The sequence below is a fragment of the Podarcis gaigeae genome, assembly GCF_964106915.1.
Source record: "Podarcis gaigeae genome assembly, chromosome: 7".
Taxonomy (NCBI): domain Eukaryota; kingdom Metazoa; phylum Chordata; class Lepidosauria; order Squamata; family Lacertidae; genus Podarcis; species Podarcis gaigeae.
In genome coordinates this window covers 22,754,426-22,781,378 of record NC_139683.1, presented here as the reverse complement: position 1 = coordinate 22,781,378, position 26,953 = coordinate 22,754,426, and the positions used below count along the sequence as shown (strand labels likewise).

Here is a 26,953-nt window from a genome sequence, read left to right as displayed (position 1 = left end):
TTAATTTGCTATATAGAAATCATTCAGTTTTATATTTGAATTATTCAAAAACTGATATTACAATATTGTAAACAGAAGAGATAGGTTTTAGCATATAAATTCAAATACATACCAAGTTCAAACCAGCTTTTATGGCAAACTGTCAAATACAATACAGACATTTCGAAGGTGACTGTACCATTTACAACAGAGTTGGTTAACTCACAACAGTTCTATAAACTTAAGAGCAGAATCCTTGGTATCTTTAGAGAGGCTTGATGATGGATATGACAACTGCCCCTGCTTTTTTAATTTCCTAATAGAACCCTGACAGATACTGGATCAAAACTCTGTAAAGTGATGTTATTTTCTTAATTGGAAAACTGATTTTGCTTTTTTCATTTGTGCTTTAACGTTCACAACCATATTCCACTGTCAGGGTTATTAAGATTTAGCTGCAGGAAGCATTCATGCAGATTAAAAGCATCTCATATGGTTAAAAGCATATAGTACCTGTTATTTTAAAAGGATCAGGCTGAAGGGAATTTTCCCAAACCCCTTCATCTAGCAAGTATGCAGTTTTAGCTCCAGTGAACTGGAAAGGGGGCAGAGAGAAGAGAAAGCTTCCTGCCAACTGGCATTAGTATAAAATGCATGTGCATCTGGCAGCCCATTTTACATTACCAAGTTATTTAAGTATACTAATCTCCGTTTTCAAATTAACTCTGGCTTGGTGCATTTCAAAATTCACATCCAAGGCTACTAGGTTAGCAAAATAAATTAAAGTGATAAATCAAGGGGAAGGAGGAATCTAAGCAACAATGAGTAAAAGCTTCTATATTTTGCTTGCTAAGTCTAGCTGCTACAGTATATCTAGAACATCAGGGATCTGGTTCCTAGAGATTGATGTAGACATCCGGTCAAAGAGCAAAATGCTAATCATAACTTTGTTGGAATACTGAGACTTTTAAATCCTAATCCTATGTTTGTTTCTGTGGAAAGTAAGCCCCTGCAAGATTAATGGGTCTTACTTTCAACAGTGTGCAAAGTAAGTCTTGCTTTTTAGACAAAAGAGAGCAATAAGTTAGCTTTCTGTTTATTATGTGCATTTTACTTCCTGTGAATTGATTTGCAGCACCTGTCTGCTTGCATGTTTTGGAGTTAGCTTAAATTAGATGCTCGAGGAAAGCAGCAGACTGCACTTCAGCTTAGTTTTTAATCATGATTTAAAATTTTGTCAATTTAATCAGTCTTTGAATAATAACCCTACACCTTTTTGTACTATCGGTGTTGCTTAGATCTCTTCCCTGTATTAGCAGGGAGGGGGTAGGTGGGGGAGAACAGTAAAGTCTACACAAAATTTTATTGCAATCGTACAAGGGTGGGTACTGCAAAGGTGAATACAACAAATACTATGATGCAATTTTACATTTATTAAACTACAGTTCAAAGCACAAATTTACACGTTCTAAATACACTAAACATAGCTAATGAAGTCACACTTGTTTCCCACTGACATTTCAGATATCAGAGGGAAAGACAACTTTACAAGACTAACAGAAATCCTTAGTATAAAAACTGTACTTGTATGTAAACTGTTTAACAGAGAACCCAAGTGATGGGTTTCCATCTCAACTAAGTCATCCATTTTGTTGCATATTTCGTTTAAATGCTGAGGGATTGAGTGATCTGACAAGTTTAAATGTTGTTTTTTAACCTTTACTCCCCCAGTGAATTGTAGTTGTAGCTGGTTTTGCCTGGTCCCAAATGATTTCAAGTTTCAATAATTCATTCAAGATTGTTCCATTTTAATTCCAAACTGGAATGTTGTGACCAGACAAGACTACAGACATGCAACTGCAAGGCTAATTGAAGCATTAGTGCCTGTTTAAGCTGCAATAGAAAAGCGGTCTTCAGGACTCAGCTGAATGCAAGAAGGCACAAAGAAGAAGTTCTTCATCAGTGTGTCAGAGGTGAACCCAGCATCTTGCATCTCACACCTGGAATGGAAAGCACACACAATATTCAGGCAAAATAGGGGAAGAAAGATTTCATTTGGGGGTTTTTCCTAGCACTGTAGCACCGCCCTTTCCTATTTTGCATACTGTTCTAAACACTGCAAGTTTAGCAAATTAAATTGCCTAATTTTAGCTTTTCCCAGCCATTATGTTAAAAGTATAGGTGGTACTTTTTGTGCACTTTTGATCATTATACTTCATCTTACGAGTAATGCAGTTGTATAGATGGTAACCCATTTAGGCACGATCGCCAATGTGTGGGTCATTTTCGACCTGGAAGAGGGCATAACAGGGTGTGCTTGTGTGTGCTCTGCTGACAAAACCCCAACATGAAATGGCCGCTGCCTGCATATATAAAATCCCATCAATCTGCAAGACTGATAAAATGAATTTAGATACCCACATCAACCTGTTCCTTCTTCCACAAGCTGACTTTCCATTCACTTAATGCCAAATTATGTCCTGGCCAATTAGCAAGATGGACAAAACAAGTAGAAAGGGAAACCTGTAGCCCTCCAGAAGCTGGTAGTCTAACTTCCATCATCCTTGACCACTTTATGTTGGAATCTAACATCTGCAAGGCTACAGTTTGCCCAAACTGGTGTGTTACCTATAGACCAGGATAGCAGTGCATGCAAGTGCAGTACTGTATAGTGATTGGTTAGAGGCAGCCAGGCTTCATGTAGCAAGGCTTGGGCTGGCCCAGCATACACTTTAAGGGTCTACCCCAAGGAGAGAACTGTACCACTGTTGCGGTTGCACTGAAATACTTTCTTTTTAGCACCTAAACTACATGTGACCTTAGCATGGGTATGAATGGACATGTAATTTTTAAAAAATAAATAAATATGGATCTGCAAAGCTAGTTGGACAGCCTCTACAAAACAAGAGCTAACACACATGCACTATCTAGATAAAATTATGCTTTATTGCCTTTGTATCTAGTGAGATCAGTTGAACACAAACTTTGCATTGAATACAGTGGTGCCTCGCAAGACGAAATTAATTCGTTCCGCAAGTCTTTTCGTCTTGCGAGTTTTTCGTCTTGCGAAGCACGGTTTCCCATAGGAATGCATTGAAAATCAATCAATGCGTTCCTATGGAAACCGCCTTCAGACCAGGTCCGGGGACAGTCTGTCCCCCGACCTCTTAAGGCCGGCGGGGGGCGAAAGTCTTTGCTTCCCCCCCGCCTGCCTTCCCGGGAGAGCGGAGACTTCTCCGCTGTCCCGGGGCGATTTTAAAATGCTGGCGGGCGGCAGCGAAACCTTCGCTGCCGCCCGCCAGCATTTTAAAAACCCTGGGACAGCGGAGGACTTCCCTGCTTCCCCGGACTGCTTTTAAAATGCTGGCAGTGGGGGGCAAAGCCTTTCGGCCCCCACCGGCCTTCCTGGACCTCTTCTGAAGGCCGTAGGGGGGGGGGAAAGGCTTTGCTCCCCACCGCTAGCATTTAAAAGAGGTCCCCGGAGATTTCCCTATGGGCTTTCTTCTTGCGAAGCAAGCCCATAGGGAAATTCATTTTGCGAAGCACCTCCAAAACGGAAAACCCTTTCGTCTAGCGGGTTTTTGTCTTGCGAGGCGTTCGTCTTGCGGGGCACCACTGTAGGAACATGGGTCTCCCCATGTCCAAATCTAGCACTCTAGCTATTGTCATGACTCATTTAAAAGTGAGCATGTGTTGCCAGGTGAAAAAGGAAAAGCATCTGGGGGGACGGGCTGCAACAATTTTCAAAGGAAGTTTGGGTTTCTCAAAAGGTGTACACACTTTGCTGGGATGTCTATGCTCTTAGAAATAGCTCACCTTCCTTCATAAAATATTGAACATAGTGTTTTGTCAAAGTTAGATTGAATCATAAAGTACAACACAATATAAACTTACCAGTTACTGATTGACATTATGTAGTAAACTGGTGGCTTTTGGAAATCATTAAAAGCAGATTGTTCACCCAAAGCACCAGAACCCATATTGTCAAAGAGCAGCCAGTCTCCAATATTCAGCTCAGGGAGAAGACAGTTTTCCACAATTTGATCAAGCTCATCACAGGATGGACCCCAAAGGCTGCTTGCAAATAGAGGCTCATCTTCCTTGTATTTCTGCATGAAAACAGTTCTGACAGTTAGATTTAAATTTATACATGTATGATTCTACACATACAAAAGCAATGATAATTTCATTTGGCAATTCTTGTTGAGTATAGCAGCTTATAGTACATAAAGGTGCTCTTACCTTGTGAACCTCTGGAATAGTAGTCAAATTCTCAGATAATTTGCGTGCAAAAGAACCATAAACACCATCATTCATGTAGTACATGAAGACTGGTTCATCACTCCTTATTTGTTCCACTGTAACAAAAGATGTTACATTTTAATAACAGTTTCACAATATGTTTCCATTTACAGCCCTTTCTTAAACAGTTGCCTACGTTTTTCAGGAGCATATGGAACATGCACATGAACAAGAAACATGATGAAGGAATATCAGATATAAGATGTATCCTGAGACAAATATGAATCATGACCTGGAACATTCTTAAGATTGCACATTAAATAAGATAGATTCTTCACTTAATTCAGTCTGAACACAGACATACTGCAGAGGTATGCCCTCGGTCTGCCATACAAATTAGCAGTACTATGCAAGTCAAAACCTGAAGTCTTAAAGCTTAACAAAAATTGAAATGTAACCCTCCAGGCAAAACTCTCAGCCTGAAACAGTATGTTTCTATGGAAACTGAAAATATGTTCTAGTTTACAAATAGTAAATATTTTTTCCTCCTGAGGGCTGAGCCCTTACTGATTCAAAAAAGCCAACTGTCTTTTAAATTGAAACCAGCTCAAATACTGGAAGAGACACAATACCTCAGGAGATGAAAAAGAGAAAACAACAGCCTGGTTGTCCCAATGTTCAAGATAAGGTAAACCCCCCATTCTCCCAGCTGCCACCAGGACTGACCAAAGACCATCTTGTTTCAAGGAGAGAAATTTAATTTAATAGCTTATTTTTACTGCTTTCTTTGATTGTTTTAAAATATTGGAACAATAAGCATTAACAAACTGCTTTGTGTGGTTTCCCTTAAAGGCCGTATATAAATACCACTAACAAATGAAATAAACAAAAGCTTCTCAGCAACATAAAAGAGAATATAAGCTATTAAATTAGAGGCTTAATTTTCAGCTAGGATCCAAAGCACTGCTGTTGTTTCTTCAATCTTTATGCTGATTTAAGTGTGGAACAGGTTTTGCTTACCTTTAGAGAGAAGAGGTTTGTCATCTTGAACAGCTTTCTTGGCAATGATATTAACCGCTAGAGTAAATGCAGAAGAAACATAATAGCATCCAGGCTCCGCAATCACGTTCACACCAGATTCTTCAGGAAAGTAGGTATCAAGTAATGGACTGACAATATGGTTAACCTTGAAGATAGAAGGGGAATGTCTATTTAAAAGCCTGTATCAATTTATAATTTACAATTTTAGTTCAAATTTTAAGTCTGTTCCTAGAGAAACGTTTGTCAAGTTGAAAGCTAAGGGGAGAAATAGTGCCACTCACTATCACAACTTGGGGAGGGGGAAAATCTGAACCAAACAAGTTGCATAGTTCGTCTGAATTTTACCTCAGAATAAAAAGGATACATGATGTATTATTGCTGATCTATTAAAATCAAGTGAATTGTATAAATTTTAGCACATTACCGATAGAGGACTACAACTGCTCCTATCAGGCTGTTTTTCCCAATGTTCAATCCTACGAAATATGATCTTGTTTTCAAATAATCTAGGTCTATTCAAAAGCAGCCATCTAAAATCTTGGGTAATTTGAAAATAATGGTTGATTTTGTTGTGATATTTAGACTCTTGTAGTTTTAAATTAGCACAATTGTGGTGTGTTCCTCCTCTCCTCCCTCTCAGTGTGAACCTGTATCCAAAAAACATTTTAGGTCAGTCAAGTAACTCCCAGCATGTGGGTTGCACAAACTGGAGAACCAATTCACACACATTGCTTTCTCATTTGTGCAACTAGACCAAAATACACTTGCAGCAATACTCATACAGCACAATATCTTTTAGAAAGCACTGTAGCAAAAACAGGTCATACAGATGCACATGCCACTATAATAAAATGTGACTGGGACCCAAAGATCTGCTTCCACATATGGAAATCTGCTTTCCAAATTTGGAGTGGTTGTTTTCCTCATTAGGAAAACCAGGCCACCTTTTAAGATGCATAGCACATATGGATACAGAAGCACTGAGAAAGTTATGAAGCTATAAGCAGAGTTAGCTAAACTGTGCAAAATATCACTTGAACAAATCAACTACACAAGTTGCATCTGATTTTTCATCCAACAGTTCCTTGGATCCTGGCCTGCACGGTGTAACTTCTTATCACTGCACAAGTTCTTCCAAAAAATATTCATTTTAAAAAGCGTCAGAAGCTCTGTAATATTAAAATTTTCAAAGTCCTTTTTGGATGCAACAAGAAAATGTGTCTTACTATTGTGCAAACAAGCCTCAGGTTACTGTGCTCCCATTTCCAATTTTGGTGTAGCAACAAGTTCAGAAACTTTTGTTTTAAAACTAATCAGTGCTCTCTGTTATGTCTGAACTCAGAGGAACGCTGATTATTTTATACTTTGGTTTGGTTAAACAAGCCAGGATCAAACCAGTCTGCCACTCTTATTTTCTAAGTCAGCCTTCCTCAACCTGGGGCTCTCCAAATGTGCTGGCTGTGGCTGATGCAACTTGTAGTGCAAAATTATCTGAAGGGCACCAGGTTAAGGAAGGCTGCTCTGTATCCAAATATATTGTGAACTCAAGTTTCAATGACTGAACTGGAACTGAAGACTATCAATCCACCCTCCATCTCTGTATTCATTACCTATTTCATACGTATATCCACTGCAAATGCAAATCTCAACTAACTGAATAACTAAATAAGCCAGTTTTATAGGAAAAAGCTAAATAAAAATCCGTACCTCCTCCAGGTCAGCTTCGTAATCTGTGAAACCACCACCAATGTTCAACAGGTTCATGGTAAAGCCAAATTCTTCCTAAAATAAAAATGCAGAAAGTTTACTATCTACAAGGTATTAGGTGCCCTTTTTGTTTTGTAATATAGACTCTTAAAACATTGAGCTCTTATAACAAGACAAGCTGATTTATTTGTTACCTTTTAAACGATTATACAGTAAATGGCAACAACTAATTTTCATATATTATGTCAAAAATAAATAGCAAACTATCTACAATTGTGTGATGGAATTAAGTAAAGTTGTACCTTGGTTCTCGAACGGGATCTGTTCCGGAAGCCGTTCGACTTCCCAAAACGTTCGAAAACCAAGGCTTGGTTTCTGATTGGCTGCAGGAGCTTCCTGCACTCAAGTGGAAGCTGCGTCGGACGCTCAGCTTCTGAAAAATGTTCGAAAACCTGAACACTTCCAGATTTTCGGTGTTCGGGAGTTGATTTGTTTGTCAACTAAGCCGTTTGAGAACCAAGGGTTCACTGTACTGAACATATTCAACATGTGAACTTAAGTGTGTGCAAGTCCAATAATTCACTTACAGCCATATCAAACACACAGCGAGCATCAGAAATAGCATGTTTGTATACTTGAGTTTCCTTGCAAGAGCTTGACACATGAAATCTGAAACAAACAAAAACAAAGACTAACTTTAACTTAAAAAACTCTGCAGATTCTATGCGATTTACTCTGGCTTGACAAACTCACAAAGTTTGCAATAAATTAGCTTCACAATTCTCTCATTCTCTCAATGGCTCTCTGCACTTATTGAAGCCTAGACCATAAACATGATGAGAATTACCCAGCCAATCAAATCTGTGTTCCATGCTAAACATACTTAGAAGAAGCTTCCACTGAAAGCAACAGGATTTCTTGCTAATAAATATGGGACTTATACAAAGGGTAAACAAGAAGATGGAGTACAGTACACTATTAGCAAAAGAGATCTCTCTACATTACTGAAATATCATTCAGCATTGAAGTTCTACTCCCAATCCTCACTAGTTATAGTTTTTTGCCCAAAATTATTATTTATTTATTAGTATTTATTGAATTTATATAGCACCCTATACCCGGAGGTATATTGACACTTGAGGCAGGAGACCTCTGTTTTCACTATAATCATCTTCTTGGTATTAGATGCTATGGGTGTCTAATATTTGCTACTAGGGACGTGGCGTTATATAGTTGAGACTATGGGAAAGCTGTAGCGAATTGCTTTGCTCTGAATATTGCTGTTGCCTTTCATACATGTATTTCTAAACGTTTACCTTTTGTTTGAAATGGGCTTGTCCTATCAAGCCTTACATGTTAAATGACTTTCATCTGCCATATGTATTCAAATTAGGTGGCCCCCTTTAGGAACTAATTTACAGCTTTAAACTGAAAAGGTCAATTTTATCACACAGGAAATGCATGTACTGTACACCATATATAGGACAAACTTTTAAGAATAATTTTCTAGAGGCCTGGGAACTAATATCCCTAAAGAGTTCAGTTTCTTTCTCTCTCTGGTATTAATACTTCCTATATTCTCTTCCCAAATATTTGGGTGCACAGAAACAAGACACTGTATTATATAGCATTTTAATAATATGTATGAGATATAATTGGAAGCATAGTTATGAAACACTGTGGCTACTTTTATAGACATTCAGGATACCTTCCTAACATGAACATTTCAACATTAGTGACTGACTATACCATTTAGGTCCACTGCTTTCCTCTTTCACATTGAAAAGAGCAGCAATGTGAAGGGAAGATGAGGGAGAAAGGACATGGTTACTTACTTAACACCAACTATTTGGACATTCAGCTCCTTAGCACATTCCATGAGGTGCCGACAGTTCTTCAGGGTGGTGCCAAACTTCATGTTCATCTCTTCCTCTCCATTAATGTCTTCTGTGGCAATATGAAGCAAGAGCCTAAGAGAAGGGGAAGATGATTGGGGCACAGTTGGTTTACAGCAGCATCAGCACATGTGAAGCCTGAAGACTGTCAGAAGTATGTTGATTATGTTGCCAATACTCCAGTTCCACCGATGGACGAGTCAAGGGAACCTAATAAAAATAATCCTGTACAGAGAGAAAACTAGCAATTAGGGCCTAAATATGGAGTCAAAAAGGATAAGTGGTTTGGAAATGCAGCAGCTAATAACTGCTGTAGCAGAAAACCTGTTGACTGCTGTAATAAAAATACATTACCTTGGATGTAATCATGGCTTTCATAAAGCTGCTCAGTGGTAACTTCTTGCAAAATGTGCTGAATATGGTTCAGTTCACATGTAACACTAAGTCAAACCATAGCCCCTGGAGAGACAGTTACAGCTGCTCCTTCTCCAGTCTTACTGCACTGCTGCAAGCTAAGATGTGGTTTGGTCAGCATGCCATCCACACTCAGGCTCATGGTTTGGCTGGAAGAGACGAGCTGTAAACCAAGAACAATCCTTGGTTACAGCTTGTGGTTTGTCTGGGACGAGACAAATCATGAACCACTATTTAGACAACATACTAAGCCAAACCATAGCTTAGCTTCATAGCAGGAGCAAAACAGCAAAGCAGCTGCAACTGTCTCTACAGGGGCCCATGCAGCCACAGCAAGCTAATGGTTCAGCTTACCTTTACATGCAAGCCATGTCTATGACTGGGTTTTGAATACTGTTTGCTTGATAAGATATGGCTGATTTGAAATAGAAGGCATCCCAGATTTTCCCTCCCGCTGGGTACTTTTTTGAAGTATTAATTCCAGTTTTATTAGCTTCACTGCTTGCTTCCTCCTGTAGTAGTAGCCAGAACAAGCTGGTGGGCAGCATTTCATTTGAAGGTAACAGGACTTACACCCTTACAAGAAACTGGAACTTAACTTGATGACTGAGAGCATAATGAGTCCTTGGTTTCTAGAAAGATGGGTCATTTCTTGCAAACCTGAGCATCAATTAGCTGCTAATATTAATCCAAAGAGATACATTAATTTCACTCTAAATGTCTGTGTAACATCCTTAGGGCCAAGTCTACCAAACCTTACTTTGGGAGCTGGATGCATTAATAGCCTTGCAAATGTCATACTCCACAAATGACTGCTGATTCAGTTAACAGAAGTGACTGCATGGCCAGTGCTGGGTATCGGAACGAGTGGGAAGCTAACATCTTTATATTTTCCAAGTGTGTATTATATTGCCCCAAAATAAGGTCCACAGCACTCACGCAGATCTGCCCTTAAAAACATGCAACTGAAGCACTATATATTAGCCTTTTTCTTAAGGATCAATATACCTGATGATAAAAGTTTGGATCATAGTATGGATTAGTAGTGTAGGAGCATATAGCAAATATATAATATTTCTTGAACACATGGCAATCACTGCCCTATTAAAATAATAAACTCCAGCAACTTTTTTACACAAAGATTGACAATGAGGAAGGAGGTGCCCAATTGCATGACACATTTACTGGATGAACTCTTCTCTCAAGGCCCAGGAAGTCTGCAAGAATATTAAATTACTGATACAATCTAGAGATTGACATGCAGCCTTCATATTCTATTATTTCAAAGGGGCATGTACTTACCCACTAACTGCCTTATCTGTTTTAGATAATCCACCGCCATACATTTGTTCCTCCTTCATGCTGATGCTACCCCAAGTAAACTAGAAGAAAACTTGATGTGCACTTCTGGTGCAGCACCACAGTTCTGGCACGCAGCATATAGCAGCCTGTTCCAGATTTGTACTTGATTTCCCCCCCTGAAAAATTCTGGACCAGCTCAAGGGATCTTGAGACAATTCTCACAGATGGTGATCTGAACAAACATGTGATACATTTCATCATGATGCCAGAGTCCCAAGCAGAGAATGGTGTGTGTAAATACATAGATATATTCATGTTTTAATATCGCCAGCCCACATAACCCAGGCAGGAGGTGCTTCCGAGTCAAAAGAAGTTTTAAGGTCTCTTGATAAAGCAATTTCAGGGTAAGTTAGTAGAATCTTCAAAAGCAACAGCTTAAAACTATGTTGTCAAACACACCTAGCTAGTATTTGGGTCATCAATTGGGCCCTATCTGGGTGGATGGAGCAGCCAAGTAATTTCGTTGTCCCTGAGAGGGGGCAATGACAATAAAGATATTATTATTATTATTATTATTATTATTATTATTATTATTATTATTATCATCATCATCATCAAGGTATACTCTCAAGTTTTAAAGAGTTGCATGTTAGAACAGCCAAAGGAGACTTCTCTGCAAGAAGTATTTCAGAAGGTTATCCCTTTAGAGATAATTCATTATATGCATATATTAAATTTACTTCAGTGGGCTCTGGTTCATGAAAGCTTATGCCATAGTACAATTTGTTAGTCTTCTAAGATGCCACAATAATGTTTTAAAATTGTATACTGTAATCCCAACTTCCCACAATGGTAAGTAAAATGAAAACATTTCTGTATACTTACTTTGCATTAGGATGGTTCCTAGCAATTTTCTTTAATTCGAGTTCACTGTCACATGTCAAAATGTTTACTCCAATTTTCGCTGCATATTTTATCTGAGAAGCTTGCTTGCAAGGATTTGTAAATATAATGTTTTCAGGAGAAATGCCCAGGTCTTGAACCAATGCCATTTCAGTCTGAAAAAACAAACATTTGAACAAGGTTAGAGGCAAATAAAGGTTGTGAAGAAGATTTAGAGTATATAAGGTTGGAATTTTTAAAAATCACAATAGTGGTATTAAAAAGGGGGGGGGGAGTAATACCTAATGCAAGACTTGTTATCCAAAGTTAAAGTTTGCAAGCTGCCCTGTCCCAAAGGCTAAGAAAATTCTACCTTAAGTTGTTTACCTCTAGAAACTCAAAGCCAGCTGTGTGTGTGTGTGTGTGTGTGTGTGTGTGTGTGAGAGAGAGAGAGAGAGAGAGAGAGAGAGAGAGAGAGAGAGAGGGAGGGGGGGGAGGCTTACAAAGTTTTGAAAGTTTCTAATGCTTGGTGCTCTGAAGCTGTCCTACATGCACATAATGTCCAAACAAGCTAAGCAAGTTACGCTAATAAAACACGCCATTCTTACATCACAATAGTATTTGGATTATTTTTATTTACTCCAGTTATGAGAGCATCAAAGTTGGGTACAAAAATCTCAATATGTGGAAGGTTCATAGGCTGGAGAGGAACCACAGTTCAGTGGTGGAGCCCATGCTTTCCACAAAGGTCCTAAGTTTAATCCCTGGCATCTCAAGTTACAAAGAGATCTTGGAGAGCTACTGTCAGTCAAAGCAGACAATGGGCTAACTGGAGAAAGTCTGGCATAGTATATAGTAGCTTTCTATGGTCCTAAATAATATTATATGCTTGCAGTATCACACACCTCTGCATAGCAATGATACCGTCAAGAATGCATTCCATATCTCTCCCCCCCCACAAATATTAAGATGTTTAAATTCCAACTTAAACACACCCAAGGTGGTTTACAAAAGCTTTAGAATATTAAACCCAATACAGCATTAGAATAAAATAAGACACCAAATGAAACAGACAACAGCACAAGCATTAAGAATAAAAAGACCAGGCCCAGCCACTGAATGTACCAGAGAATACAATTGTCTTCATAAAACTGGGAAGATGAACTGGCTCCAGCCACCGGCCTGAGAATGAACTGCAGGGAGTTTGCTCACCCCTTATCTTCTGTAATGAACACTCTGCTCCAAATGCTAGTTGGCCTACAATCACAGCAGTGAGGGGAAGGTCATTCTAACCTTTGCAACCAGCCAGCGGAATGTTCCTGGATTGTTTGTTTTATTGCTCTAATCTGTTGTAAGCCACTTTAAGAATATAAACACACACAGAATGAACTAGCTTCCATCATGCCTAGGAGGTGGGTACTCCATAAACAGGATCACCACCAGGACTATTTCTAGTCTCCAACCTCCAAAGTTCTGGCGGCAGAGGCACATGAAGCCAAACCTCCGAAACTGTTCTTAAGGAGTGAACAAGCTCTTATAGATATCCTCTACTAGAGGTTTAGGGTTCACAGCACCCTACCCTAATGTGGTCCCCTCCATGTTTTGGATTACAGCTTCCACCAGCATGGCTGTCCCGGCTGAGGGGAGCTGTAGTCTAAAACCTTTGCAGGGCACCAGGTTGGAGAAGACTTGTTTAGGTAAGATGTCAAATACTTACTTTGCTTGAACATGCAAATCCAGTTCCAAGAGCTGCCATTATCTCAAGTACACCAACAGTGGAGTTACATTTTACATTGTAAAATGGCTTTACTGGTGCCATCACATTCTGCCAGTGGATGTGCTGCTTAATCAACTTTCCCAGATCACCAACAAAAAAAGTATTGTTTCCAGTCTAGGAAGAAAAAGAAAAACAGTGAATCTACAGTTAAAGACTACAATAACTACAAAGATATACAGTAAGTAGCTGGCAGTCATAGGGGGCATTTTCCATTTTGTTAATTACTGTCCCAGACATTTTGCTTCCACTTTCCCTGGGCATACCATGAAAATGTAACCTTGTTTTTGAACTTTATTTGTGGTTGAAATGCCTCTAAATCTGAAAATCGGCAGTACAATGTCTAAGCCAGGTAAAGCTGTGCAAGTTCTGAACCAGTGTCTAGAGATGCAGCAGTGGCCTGGATAAGGGCCAATAAACGGAGCCTAGAATCCTGGCCTGTTGTCTTTTGAATTATGGTGCTGGAGGAGACTCTTGAGAGTCCCATGGACTGCAAGAAGATCCAACCTCTCCATTCTGAAGGAAATCAGCCCTGAGTGCTCACTGGAAGGACAGATCGTGAAGCTGAGGCTCCAGTACTTTGGCCACCTCGTGAGAAGAGAAGACTCCCTGGAGAAGACCCTGATGTTGGGAAAGATGGAGGGCACAAGGAGAAGGGGACGGCAGAGGACGAGATGGTTGGATAGTGTTTTCGAGGTTACCAGCATGAGTTTGACCAAACTGCGGGAGGCAGTGGAGGACAGAGGTGCCTGGCGTTCTCTGGTCCATGGGGTCACGAAGAGTCGGACACGACTAAACGACTAAACAACAACAACAACAGAATCCTGGCAGGACTGAAGCTCTATGGCTGTGCCATTTCAATGTCTAGGAGAAAGGCCAGTTTCCTGCTTTGAATGGAGCTGCACTCACCCTAAAGGAGTAGCTATGCAGAGTGGAGGTACTCCTAAGTCCAACTTTGTCATCTGAGGCACAGATAAACCTCAGTGGCTAGGAGTGCATTTAACAGCTGCAACGGTTCCTGCATAAATTAACTGTGATGGTTCAAGCAATGGTAACGTCAAGGATAGACTACTGTAACGCACTCTATGTTGAGCTACCCTTGAGGCTGGTGCAAAATTCTAAATGTAATACCTGTGTTAAGGGAGCCTCTTGGGCTGCCAGTATGTTACCAAGCTACAAATTCTTGCTATTAATCTATAAAGACAGACATAATCTGGTGTCCTTAAAAGGCTGCTTTATTCCCTACACCCCTGCCTGATCTTTGTGATCTGTCACTCAGACAAGTCTGACAATTGTGCATTTCATATGGTGGTAATGGGGCTCATCTAATGAAATCAAGCTAGTATCATATGTCATAGGTTTTAGGCCCCATCTTAACACCACTATTTTAACCAAGCCTTCATCAAAATGATTGTTTTTTGTGATTATTTTTTTCAGATGACCCATTCTTTACTTCTGTTTCTTTACTTTGCTTTAATGTTACTCTTGTGTTTTTTGCTTTTAAATGAAGTCCTATACAACTGCATAGATTTATTTTTTGTTTGCAATATAAAAATACAAATAAAAATACTGAAAATGGAACACTTACAACAGTATGTTCATAAATGCAGTTGTCAATGACATCTCCAACATTTACTCCTTCATCCAGTAAGCCAATGGAGTAGTTTGCATCCTCAAGAAATCCTTTCATCTCAGCCGTATTCCGCAAAGCCGACAGTCATAAACCAAGAAACACAAGGGATGGGCCACAAAGCCTTAGATCCGGGTCCTTAAGCTATGCAACAAACTGTTTGACAGAGAAGACAATAAAAAAATTACAATCGCAGCACAGCCTTTTAGAAAGCTTTAATTTCTCCTTCCCCACCCATGCTCTCTCACACAGAGATCAGGGGGCTATCAATAGTGTAAATATGCTGCTTATTTAAATTTGAAAGCAAAACAACAAAGCTAGCTATTCAGCAAAATTGGATTATAAATTGGGTGGGCATCCTGCAGCCCTTCAACTATTTTCATGCAAGGAGCCCAAAGGGAGAAGGGGGAAAACACTGAGGGGGCAGGGAGAGGGCAACAAACAGGATGCAGTGATGGAGGAGGAGGAAAAAGCCCTCTGCAAGTAATAATTTCCTATCTCTGGCAAGAGCAATCTGTTTCTTTCCTGACCTGATGCATAGTGAGAAAGGAGAGGAGTGACAGAAATAGAGAGGTAGGGACAGAAAAGGGATGAACCCCCGCCACCCACTTTTGGCTCTATCCCCACCCATTGCTGTCAACAGATTACCACTGAGGGAATGCTGCCTTCTACAGAAAAGAAGTTCCCTGCCCCTAGCAAATTAGCACCCCATGTGCTAGTTTTCCACTGCAGAAAGCTTTTTGTGATTTAAAAAAATGTATTCATTATCTATGGGAAGCAGTAGGCATACAGAAAGACAGTTTGCCAAACCTTTACTTTTACATTAACTTTTCTCCTTAATAATCTCAAACATTAAGAGGTCAGAGCCACTTTTAAAATACTAAAGCCATTTAGTGGGGAGGGGTGATCATTTAATTACGGAGTAGGCTAGCATGCAAAATAAATGTACCAATGTAATATTGACATGTCATCCAATAATAATTCAATTAAACAATGAACGTATGTTTACTTAGCATGCAAAATAGTTATTTGAAGTTCTTAAAGTGTTTGATGTGCGCACGCACACAAACCCCTTAAAGCTCCAAAGTTGAAGGAATGGGGGATGGGAAGTCAGAGAAACATTTCTCCAGACTTTTCTGGTCTGGGGGCTAAAGAACAAACCTCCAATTAGTCTACTCCAGTTCTCTCATTTGGTTACACCTATGTGTCACTTGTCTTCCAAAAGGGTGTTGGGGAAACATGTGCACACCAGGCAGGTTCTCTGAAGAACTGCCTGTCCCAGAGAGCTATGCTGACAAGAGTAAGGTAGGTTTTAGTCCCGGAGGCAAGAGCTCAAGCAGGTTTTCTCCTACAGCTGTCAGCTGAAGGTGGAGACCACTTTTAATAAGAATTTAAAATTATACCCAGACAAACCAATTTTAATTAATACCCTGTTCCTAGTAGGGTCCATTATATTTAACATCTAATTGACTTTTTCCTCAATAAAACATTTTATAGCACAACTTCAAGGTGCCTATTAGTCAGCTCTCTCACACACGAACAATCTGGGTGTGTCAAGGCTCTTCTAAGTTTTGGCACACCCCAAATGTAAGTATATTTGTGGTGAGCATTTCTATGAAGTTGCATGGTTAAGGTTTAATTCACTAGTTATGATTAATCTAAAATATTTGTACACAGCAGAACAAATCTTATTGCAAAATAAAAGCTTAGAGTGCCTAGGCACTACACAATCATTAAGGAAAACAGTATGGAATGCCAGCATGAAAAACTTTTAGGTTGCTTTAAAGATGGGCATCAATTCATCAGGCAAACATTTATCAGCAATACAATTTATTGGCAAGACAAATATGAGAATCTACCCAACTTTAGAAGATTTAAAAATCAATCAATTTAATTTTGACAAGAGGCTACATGTACTAAAGAAACAAATGTCCTGATCCTATGGAGCAGCTGTGCAAGTGCAATAACTCCAAGGATCATACAGTTTGATCCCAGCATGTCAGACCTGCCTATAACAAGGAAAATACAAAGAACTGAGGAAAAGCTGTCACAAACACGGAAATATAGTCAATCATGTTTCTTTTGAGTAAATTATTTCATCCAAGAGATTAAGGTAAATTTGAGGTGTATTGGGTTGTTCTAAGCACTCGTTTCAAAGCAACTCTAATAAACCCTGGTAGGGAAGGCTGCCAAATCAAAGTATCGTAAGAATTAAACATTCCAAATCCTCAGTGACTGAAATAAGGAAAGTTATTAATCTACTATGAAGGCAAGGCAAGATTACAATTGCATTCATAAACAGAGTAATTCACAAACTCTCCTTTTCCAGCACAGTCTACCCTGCAGCCAGCTGAGCCCAGGGAAACCCAAAGTACCACATGGTTCAGTAGTTGCAAAGCCTGTCAAGGCTGCTAGTCTTTGTGACAACAGTTGAAACAGCTTCCAAGCTTCAACTGCTTCAGCCAACCAGTTGCAGCAGTTACAGATGAGACAGCACAAATAGTAAATTTGCCAGAATTTAACTACTAATAAGGATCATGTGGGTGCATTTCAGCATGATTTGAAATATCACACCCACTGTTCTTTATTTCTCTGCAGATTATCAAAGCATTTCAGAGTATCAAACAATAAGTAATTAATATAGGTCTTCAAATGTAACAGGCAAGTCACAGTTTGGCTGCTGAGAATAGTTTTCAGACTCAGTTCTTCCTTCCAGGTTTCAGCAAAGCACAGTATGCTGTAATGTCCAAATCAGGTACACTATGTTTGTACAACCCATAGTTGGTCTCTCAAAGTTCAAACAGAAATTTCTCATTCTGATTTGGAAGCCAAACTACAGCTTGCGTAAACCACAGTTTGCCTGATTTAGACATCAGAGCAAATTATATTTGCTTCAACTAGAAAAAAAATGGGAATATGAACATGCAAGGAAGAGGATGATGATGCAAGAAGAAGTATACAAGTTTGAAACCTACAATCTCAATATATCTAAGTCAGGTCAGAGCTAGGCTTCCAGCCAGGCTAGTCAAATAGGCTGATTCAAAACACCAACAATTTAGCTAAAGGAAACAAAACCTGCAAGCATAACTTTTGTTTCAAGTCTATTTGACAGATTAGTCTTTTTAAAATTAAGGTGACATCCTCCAAGTTTTGCTTGAGTTCTGTCTTTTTCCATAATAAAATAGAATTACTGCTTGAAGCAGCTTCTCTTATATTAGTACACAAATGCAGCAGCAGGTTAGTATGTGGTACATTCTTTTGCAAGAATGCTGTCTATTATGTAATGGGACATGCTTCAACTAGTCATGTTTTTTTATTTCAGTAGTGTTTAATCTAAATTATTTTTACTTCCAACGAAAATGATAACCAGAATATATTATTAGAAGATGTCTGATAAGGCACCAAGTCTGCAAAACCAGATTTCCTGCTGTGGTGATACAGAACCGTCCATTTCTCTCCTCTATAATTTAAACTGTAACTAGTACAAATCATTTGTCCAAGACAGAATCCAAAAATCTCCTATAGTTGAAAAACTAACTTATGGAAAGCAAGAGGTACTTAACAAGACATGCCTTGGAGGCTGTGCTCTACAAGTAAAGTGCTGAAGTGATTTAGCAATGGGTATTTACATGTAACACATCAATAAGACAATTAAAGTTTATTCTAAACAGCCATTATCTCCCAATTAGCATACTGAGGTAGGTTACAAATGAACACAGAGGATTTATAAAAAGTATGCCTTTAATTTAAGGGAAGGCATCTTAAGGTCTTGATATGTAAACTCATACAAACACAGATTAAGGCCAACAGCTTTTCTTGAATTAAGATCAGGCTTTCACACATTTCCCTATCATTTGGAACAATTCATAAAACAAATTCCAGGAGGGAAAACTTAGTGAATTTACAAGGGCACAGCTGTAAAAATAAAGGAAAAGACTCACATGGACAAGTTAGGAGATGGAACCCTACTATCATCAGCTAGGTTCCCAAGGTGGCTCAGCGTTGAAGTCGAACTGTTCCCGATAAAGCACTTCTCCTAATCCCTCTGGATAGTTGTACACCTGGTCAGAGAGCTTGCCCTGTAAGAGGGGGGGAGAGGAGAATATCCATTATATATTCAACAGTAATGTTGCAAGTCTAGCTTTACAAAACCAATCTTCAAATACACCCATTGCAATACAGCAATTGTGCTTAAGAAAAAAAGAGGAAGTTTAGCATACAGTACAGGATTTGTGCAGAGGTTACCCTCTGGACCCCTACACATGTTGGTGGGGCCCACATAAGCCCATCCTGCCCCATCCCATCCCATCCTGTCCCATGATGTTTTTTAGTCACTTCCAGGTTTGGCACAGTCATGCACTATGGGACGTGCCTAAAATGGTTGCTGCCTGTATGTTTAGATCATTGATAAACATACATTCAGGTTAGAACACAGACTGAGAAGGCCAATTCAAACTTCACCAGAATTGTACAACATTCAGCTTGCAGTATGAAGGCTCCCAGGCAGAAGCAGTTTCATAGCAACTACAAGCCAGAAGCATAAATGAACATGCTGACTAAGTACTAAAATATTTAGCTTATCAACCATTTGCTGTCAAACTGAGTTCAGGGAGCCTTGGGGATCAGCAGAAGAGCTGTCCTGACCAACTCTGTTGCCACTGTCAAACTTCCCTTACAGTATGTAATCATAAGGAAAGTTTTGTGTGTTCTGCTCACGTGGCACAATAGATCTGACCAGCACTTTGTGTAAACAGGGTAATAAGAAAAGGAAACCAGAATTCTATACTGTGGAAACTACTTAAGCTCTGAGAAAAAGGGAAGAATGAAAACAAAGAATTAAGATAAGTGATGAACACACTTGCACATCATCCAAGTTCAACAAGAAGGAATAAGTTTAGATTAAAAATGGAGACTGAATTATTAAAAATGGAGAACTGCTGAGTGTAATATTCTCCAAGGGAAATGATGTGAAAGAAAGGTAAATACTGTACATCCTATAGAAAACATATAGAATGTAGATTAAATTAGCAGAACCTCTATTTTTGTAACTTCTGGTTGATGGAAACATTTTTCAAGGAAGCAAGTTACAAATAACAGCTCACCTTTCTTGAGACATAAGTTGGACATTAGATGCTACATTAGATGGCTTTTTGTGTACATATGTTTTATGAACACTTGCTGAGAGAAAAACTACGCCTTAGCAATTAAATTACTTAGTGTAAACAGATCACTTTCATCAGCAGACCGTATGCTATGTTGGCAACTGCATCTAGACTACATTTTAGAGGAACAGTGACATTGGTACAAAGTCTATAAAGTGGTACCTTGGGTTACGAACTTTGCCCCAGGATGAGAACGGAAATCGTGTGCCACTCCTATTAGCGAAAGCACGCCTCACTTAAGAATGTTTTCAGGTTAAGAACGAACCTCCAGAACTAATTAAGTTTGTAACCCAAGGTACCCCTGTATCAAGGGAAGGCACCCTGAGGATCATCTAGTCCAACCTCCTGCAATGCAGGAATACGCAGCTGTCCCATGCAGGGATCAAACCCACAACCTTAACATTATCACCACACTCTAATTCACGCCTTGATCAAGCAAATATTAAAATCTTACAAATGTAAAGTCTGACAAGAATCACAGTCACCTAGGCTATAGGCACAACTTCAGGTCCAAAAGCGAGAATCTTCTGGCAAGAGCCAGGGAGAAAAGTGGCAGACTGAAAGATCAACAGCAGCAAACTCCTGCCCACAATGGCTCGGAATAGGAATCCCTCAAGGGCAAGATTATAGAGCAGGGACATAATGGGCTACCATACTCTGTCAACACCCAAAACCTACATGAAAGTTTGAGCAGAGGCAGTAAGGAAGCCTAAAACTAGTAGTTGAAGGAAACCCTCACGCTACACATTAAATCCACCAACAGGCTAGTTTGTGGGCACATCTTGTTCTAGTTAATCAGGGATAAGGTCCAGAGACAAGCACAACGTCGGCGCAAGTAGCCAGCAGTGGGGAAAATAAAGAACCCAGTCCCTGTACCAACAGCTGTATAGCCCACTAAAAACCACAATTCAAGTCTTTCAGGTCCCCAGATAGATGTCCTAGTGGTAGTCCTTTACTTAACAACAATATTGTCCAAGGATGGCAATAGCCTTCTGAGGCAATCGGCAGACAAGTGAAACAATTCTACTTCTCTTCTGTTCTCCAGAACAGCTGTGCTGCAGGACAATGAGCAGCCACAGGGGAAAAAAATGTATCTGCTTTGAATGTGCATTTGGTGGAGGGGCAGTCTGGTGCATCTGTTCAGTCTGAATCCTTGCAGTCATCTTTCTATTCCTATCCTTTCTTCACTGTTATTCTTCATGTTTTATCAAAAACGACCACACTGTGCCCCAGTTAATCCAGACCTCGAAAGGCATAAGTACCCTCACCATTCTTGATACAACATTTGCAGGACTCATCTATTAAAAAATGAGTAATCCGGCAGACTGGGTATCCTAGCTCCACAGAGCAGACAAAAATTATTCTGTGTTGGTCCAATTTTTTATTTCCTCAGCACTCCTAAGAAGCAGGCATTTGAGGACAGGACTATATTAGTTGTGCTTGGCATCCAGACATGAAAGCAAGTACTTCACAAAACTATGCAGAAATTCTATGTATTCATCCTGTAAACCTCTTTTAAAAAGGTTTCAACCTAATGTCTCCAAGAAGCCCAACAAGGATCAAAATGGTCCAAGTTGGAACAGTTGATTGTTTAGTGCACTCCATACCCTCTGGCAGAGGTGGAAGTGGAATACACCTATTTTGGTGTGTATACTTTATCAGATTGGAACACACCTTATGTTCCCTTGCATTCTTTACACCTTTTAAACATACTGTGAAACTCACTCACCTCCATTTCTACCATTTTAACTGCTTCAGGTGAGTAACCATGTTAGTCTTTAAGATTCTACAGAACAGCAACAGACTAACAAACCTATGCATCTGATGAGGTGGTTCAACAATTTCTTATCCCATAATACATTTATTAATTCTTTAAAGTGCTACAAAACTTTGTTTCACTTGTACCACATATACCTAAAAAAATCTTTCTACATTACATTTGGAAATAGGAGACTGATTGAATATTTATGTCACAATATATCTATTTCTCATATTTGTGCCCTGTTCTCTCTGCAAAGAGATTTTCATTAGATAACCCCCAAGAAACAAGTTAACCAGAGTGAAGAGACTAGCACAAGTTCATGTGGTGATGACGTTCCTTACTACCGGTAAGTGGGTGCTTCACCTGTTCAGCACTATCCACTTAGCTCTTCTAAAATCTAAAATAAATATTCCTCCGTGTCCGCAGGACTTCGCAAAAGTTCAGTGCTATCATGGCTGTGAATTAGTCCTTTCCCTCCTAAAGGATATTCGTTCCTGAAACTCTAAAATCTATTGATGCCAACACCAGTTATTTTATTCTCCATGCTTATGCACATAACTACCCATTTTAAAAAATTACAGACAACTTAATCAAAACAACACATCTGTAAGCAGTTTACATAAAGTAGCATAACATATTTATAATGACGTACCAATAAAATCAACAAGCTTCAAAAACAAGTTCACACAATAAAGGCACGTGTCTGGGAGCCGCTTTCTCAAGTACAGTTGTGTTGCCTTTTTCATTTTAAGGCGTGTGCAAAGCAGCAGTTCCTTCGCCACAGATGAGCTCTTCGCGTTTTCAAGCTATAAAGCAGAACATCCCCCACGTGGAACGGGGGCGACCAAAAAGGAGGCCGAGTAGCCGATCACCCGGATGGCTGAACTGCCTTGGTAGTATCAGCAACCCAAAGCGAACTTCCATTGTGCGCCACCAAGAAGCCCTGCAGCTTATTCCAGCCGCCGCCGTAGCTCCCGCCCGCCTTCCCTCCCACGTCTACCGGAGGCTGCTAGGGAAAGCTCAGAGGCTACGGGCTTCCCCGCGGGCGGGCGGGATACACCAATGCGCCTGATGTGGACGACAGCAGCAGCAGCTCTCTGGCGAGGCTGTAGCTGGGCAGACAAGGGAGGGGAGGGGCTCGCACTCCGAAGAAGCGCATGGGGCGGGGGATGCCGTGTCGCAAACCGCAGCGGCGGCAGCAGCAGCAGCAATAGCATTGTTCACACCATGGCAGGCAGGCAGGAAGCGAAGAACTAGACAGGACCAGTCCAGACTGGAACAGACCCTCCTCCCCCTGCCAGCACGCCATGCTTCGCGGCGCAACTCCGCGAAGACCCCGTCGCCGCAGGGCTGCAGGAGGGCGCTCGCAGCTGGTCGCCAGCGCACATGCAGGGGAGGAGGAAGGGGCCCCGAGGACGATCGCGTCAGCTTGGTCACAGCGGATGGTGACGCTGAAGCAGCTAGCTCGAGCCTCCAATGACAGCGCTGCCTCCGAAAGGGGGCTGCAGGCTGGTCTGGCGAGACCTGCGCTCTTTTGAACTGTCCCTTATACTGGCGCCAAATATGTGCAGGATCCTCTGCATTTCAAAAGGCTTGCTTTCCTGCCCCGCGTGCAAAGCCCGACTCCGCCTTTCCCTGTACTTCTGCCGCATCCCAAACTACGCAGTTGAGATATACTGTAATGCGAACACACTGGACCTGTAGTACCATGCATGTTGGAAAAACACACTGCGATAAGTATATGCTCCCATAACACCTAAATCTTGGTTCTAATGCATTAATTGTGTTAACCAGTAATTGTGCTGTTTTGGTCAGAAAGAAGCAGGGAGATAAGGTATGACAAAAGGTACTTCTCCACTACCAGTTCAAAAAACTTAGAGGAACTCTGGAGACCAGGGTTCAAATCTTCACTCAGTCATTAAGCTTACTGGGTGACCTCTGACAGTCTTTCATTCTAACCATCCTCAAAGGGTTCCTGATGATGATGAAATGGGGAGGGAGAACCATGTATGCCACCTTGAGCTCCTTAGAAGAAAGATGGGGCATAAATGTAAGCAAATGAACATTGTCGGACAAGTAAGAGGTAGCAGTTATTCCATATTAACAGATGGCCAAAGTTATGATCCTGTACCATTCAACAGCTAAGAGCTTTTCCCACTGCCTTCCCCACAAAGAAAAAGGAGATGTTTTGTCACATTTGTATCCTCTTCAAAGAACTCAGCAGCATTCATAGAATACTCATCCCCCCCCCCCCCGAAAGTTGGTTGAGCTAGAAAAACTGCAACTTTCCCAACAGATGAGCAAGAATGTGGTCTTTCCTAAATTCAAATAACCATTCCAGCTTCTGCTGGAGGCATGGGTGTCAGATATCCAAACAGTTCCACCTGTGTCACTTCTCCGACATACGAAAAAATATGTACAACTCTTTACAAACTTTCTAAAAGCCAAAGTGTGCTAGAGACAAACCACATTCCCCTCAATGATGTCAAGTAGAATAGTTTGAACCAAGAAGCTGCAACCCTGCCACCTTCAAATCAGGACAGATTTTCTCAAATCCTTCCACACATGCTTAGGGACAAACTTGCAATGCTGATTGCCTGTACAGACCTAGGGGTTTGTGTTTATTCCTGAGTATTTAAAAACTAAAATGTTTGTTCTTGTACATATTGTGCAAGCGTCTGTCGGACCAGTAGGAATATTTAAGAGACATGTGCCCCAGGAGAATTGCAACAATTGAACAGGACAGGAGGTCTTGCTTCATCCCATTCCTTGTTATACTAGCATTAAGATATGTCTTAGCACCAAGAAAAAGGGCAGCTCCAATAATTCTCATCCAGCCATGATGGAGATAAATTACTTGTTCTTTGAAGAAAGCAGCAGTAGTATTAGTGTCAAATTATGTTACCAACAATAAACATGGTATAGCCACAAACAATGGGTGCAAAATCATTTTGAGGCAAACCATGGCAGATGTTCTACATCCTAGGTAAGTGACACCTGTCATGTTCCTCCATTCCTGTGGCCTGCACCACTTCATACACCTTGGCAACTGCTTACAGGCTTTGACAAAAGCAGCTGGTTCCCATTCAGAGACATGGTAAAATCATCAGCCACTCCTTGCTGACACCATCCACCAATGCGAAGAGAGGGCATTAAGGGTGGCCTTCCTTGCTCACCAGGCGCAGGAGAAGGAAAAGCCCTTAGGTTAGCGCCAGACAACAACACAACCCGGAAAGCTGGTCACAATTCTATATACACACACAGCACACCTACAAATGAAAAAGAAGGTGGGGGGAGGGAGAGGACGACCTCTGCCATGTCACCAGCTTCCAATGACTCATTTCATGGTCGCGAGGCCTAAATGCCCCCAGCCAGATCTCCCAGAGTCACATGAAGGCTTCACTTTTAGGGATTGAGGCAACTCACCATTGCCCACCCACCCAGAGCGCGGCAGGTGACAAGTGACCAGCCAGCGACAATGGCCACTCCGAGGGGAATAAGGAGTCCTCCTCCTCCTCTCGCACACGTCAAGCGCTGCTTCTCGCCTTCGGCCTCCAGTGCAGCCGCCCACCCCTACCTCCACCCCCCCTCCATCTCCAACGGCAGGGCGTTAAACGGTTGCTGCTGCTTCCCGCAGCTTATCACCATGAACTGACCCAGTTCTGAGGCAGCCATACACTCACTCACTCACTCACTCACTCACACAGGCGGTGGCAGCCTCCCACTCCCCTCTACAGGAATCCGCCATGTTAGAACAGCCGCCGAGGAGCCCCTCTGCCATGTTGTCCTCTGGGCTCCCCGCGCCTCGGTTCCCGGCCCCGTCCGCCGCCGCCACAAATGCCCGACTCGCGGGGGAACGGGGCCGCCGAAGCCCGTCGGGCGGCAGCCCCCTCCCTGCCTCCCTCCCTCGCACGCGAGCGTCCGCCATGTTAGGAGCTCCTCAGCCCCGCGCCTCCTCTCTCTCGCACACCGCTGACCTGCTCGGGTCGGGGCTCCTTGGCCGCCCTGAGCGCTGAGGGAAGAAGCAGGGAAGAGCGCACACTCGCCATCCTGAGCGAGCCGCCGGCGTGAGAGGGGTGTCCGCTCGGGGGAGCAACCTTCTGGCTCTTCCGCCCAGGAGCTCGGCTCTCTCCCTCCTCTTCTCCCCGCCTCGAGGGGGAATAAGTGTCGCCTCCGGGCTTGGTGTAATGGGAACCCCCCAGAGCCCCGAAGCGCGCTATAATGGGGGTGGGGAGGCATCTTCTTTACTGGGCTCCCAACGGATCCAGACCTACTGACAGCGCGCGCGCGCGCAGAGCGCGACGGACATCGCTCTTTCCTCGCGCCTCCTTTCGGAGCAGCTTTGTGCCGAGGAGTCACCATCTATGGCGCTCGCCGCCTAGCCAGGACCGAGGAGGAAGGAGACTGTTTCCCCCCCCGCCGCCGCCTCTCTGGATTTGGCCGAGGCCGAGGCACCTGCGCCCGGTTCCGCCATCACCCGCCTCCGCTGGGGCTGAAGGTGGATCTGGAAAGGCCCCCGCGCAAGGCAGGGAAGTAGAGCGCTGCATAGGGTGGGTGGCGTCCCCTTTCAATACACATATTCCCCCAATAAATAATCATAATCATATATAGTAGGTTAAGTACTCACGTGGGACAACGGCCCGAAAGATTTGGTAAATCGTCTTCTCTTTTTAGGCGGAATTTTTAAAGAGGGATGTGGGAACCTACAGCAGAAATACGGGAGGCGGCAGCGGCGCCTTCCAGGGCCATAGGCTGCCGGCGCGACCAGAGGAAAGAGCGCAAAGTTGCGCCGAGGCTTAAGAAAAAATAAGAGAGAGCGCGCACAAAAATGCGAGGAGGCGCGAGGGAGGCGCGGGGCAGAAGCCCGGGAGGAGAGGAGGAAGGCAGGCGGGCGGGCAAAGAAAAAACACACGCAAGACGGGAGACGGCGCGGCAAGCAAGATCGCTGAGGAGGAAGGCAGGCAGGAGGAAATGGCAAAAGAAGAGGAAGAAGGGGCGCCGGCGGAGCTTTTATAGGAGGAGCCGGGCTATAGGCGGGGCTCGGAGCCACGCGTCACAAGCGTGCGAGGAAGGAGGCGCCTGCTCGCCGCCCTCCTCGCCGGGGGAGCGAAGGCGCGCGCGTGCTCTCTCTCTCCTTGCGACTCGTTTCCTTCCTTCCCAACG

General features: G+C 42.0%; 1 protein-coding gene across 7 annotated transcripts; it reads right to left on the bottom strand.

Annotated features, from left to right (window-relative positions):
* Positions 1-26,953, bottom strand: AZIN1 (antizyme inhibitor 1). 7 transcript variants are annotated; one of them, XM_083749274.1, is made up of 12 exons: positions 26,418-26,953; positions 18,808-18,945; positions 14,825-15,022; positions 13,180-13,353; positions 11,466-11,638; positions 8,805-8,939; positions 7,557-7,638; positions 6,970-7,044; positions 5,242-5,407; positions 4,222-4,337; positions 3,874-4,088; positions 1-1,979 (listed from the first exon to the last, which is right to left on the bottom strand). In XM_083749274.1, exons 3-12 carry the CDS (start codon positions 14,924-14,926, stop codon positions 1,868-1,870), a joined length of 1,350 nt encoding a protein of 449 aa, XP_083605400.1. In that variant the 5' UTR covers positions 14,927-15,022; positions 18,808-18,945; positions 26,418-26,953; the 3' UTR covers positions 1-1,867. The 7 variants fall into 7 exon arrangements, with proteins under 7 accessions (XP_083605400.1, XP_083605404.1, XP_083605401.1 ...); XM_083749278.1 differs by having other exon boundaries at positions 8,805-9,089; positions 26,418-26,777; XM_083749275.1 differs by lacking the exon at positions 26,418-26,953 and adding an exon at positions 25,768-26,063.

Bases quoted from the DNA above. Each gene is read 5' to 3' on its own strand.
- AZIN1 (XM_083749274.1), bottom strand. From the start codon at position 14,926: ATGAAAGGATTTCTTGAGGATGCAAACTACTCCATTGGCTTACTGGAT. The intron at 7,639-8,804 runs GTAAGTAACCAT...TGTTTGTTTCAG, and splicing joins GTCCAAATAGTTGGTGTTAA to ATTTCATGTGTCAAGCTCTT. The intron at 4,338-5,241 runs GTAAGCAAAACC...CTTTTGTTACAG, and splicing joins CAAACCTCTTCTCTCTAAAG to TGGAACAAATAAGGAGTGAT.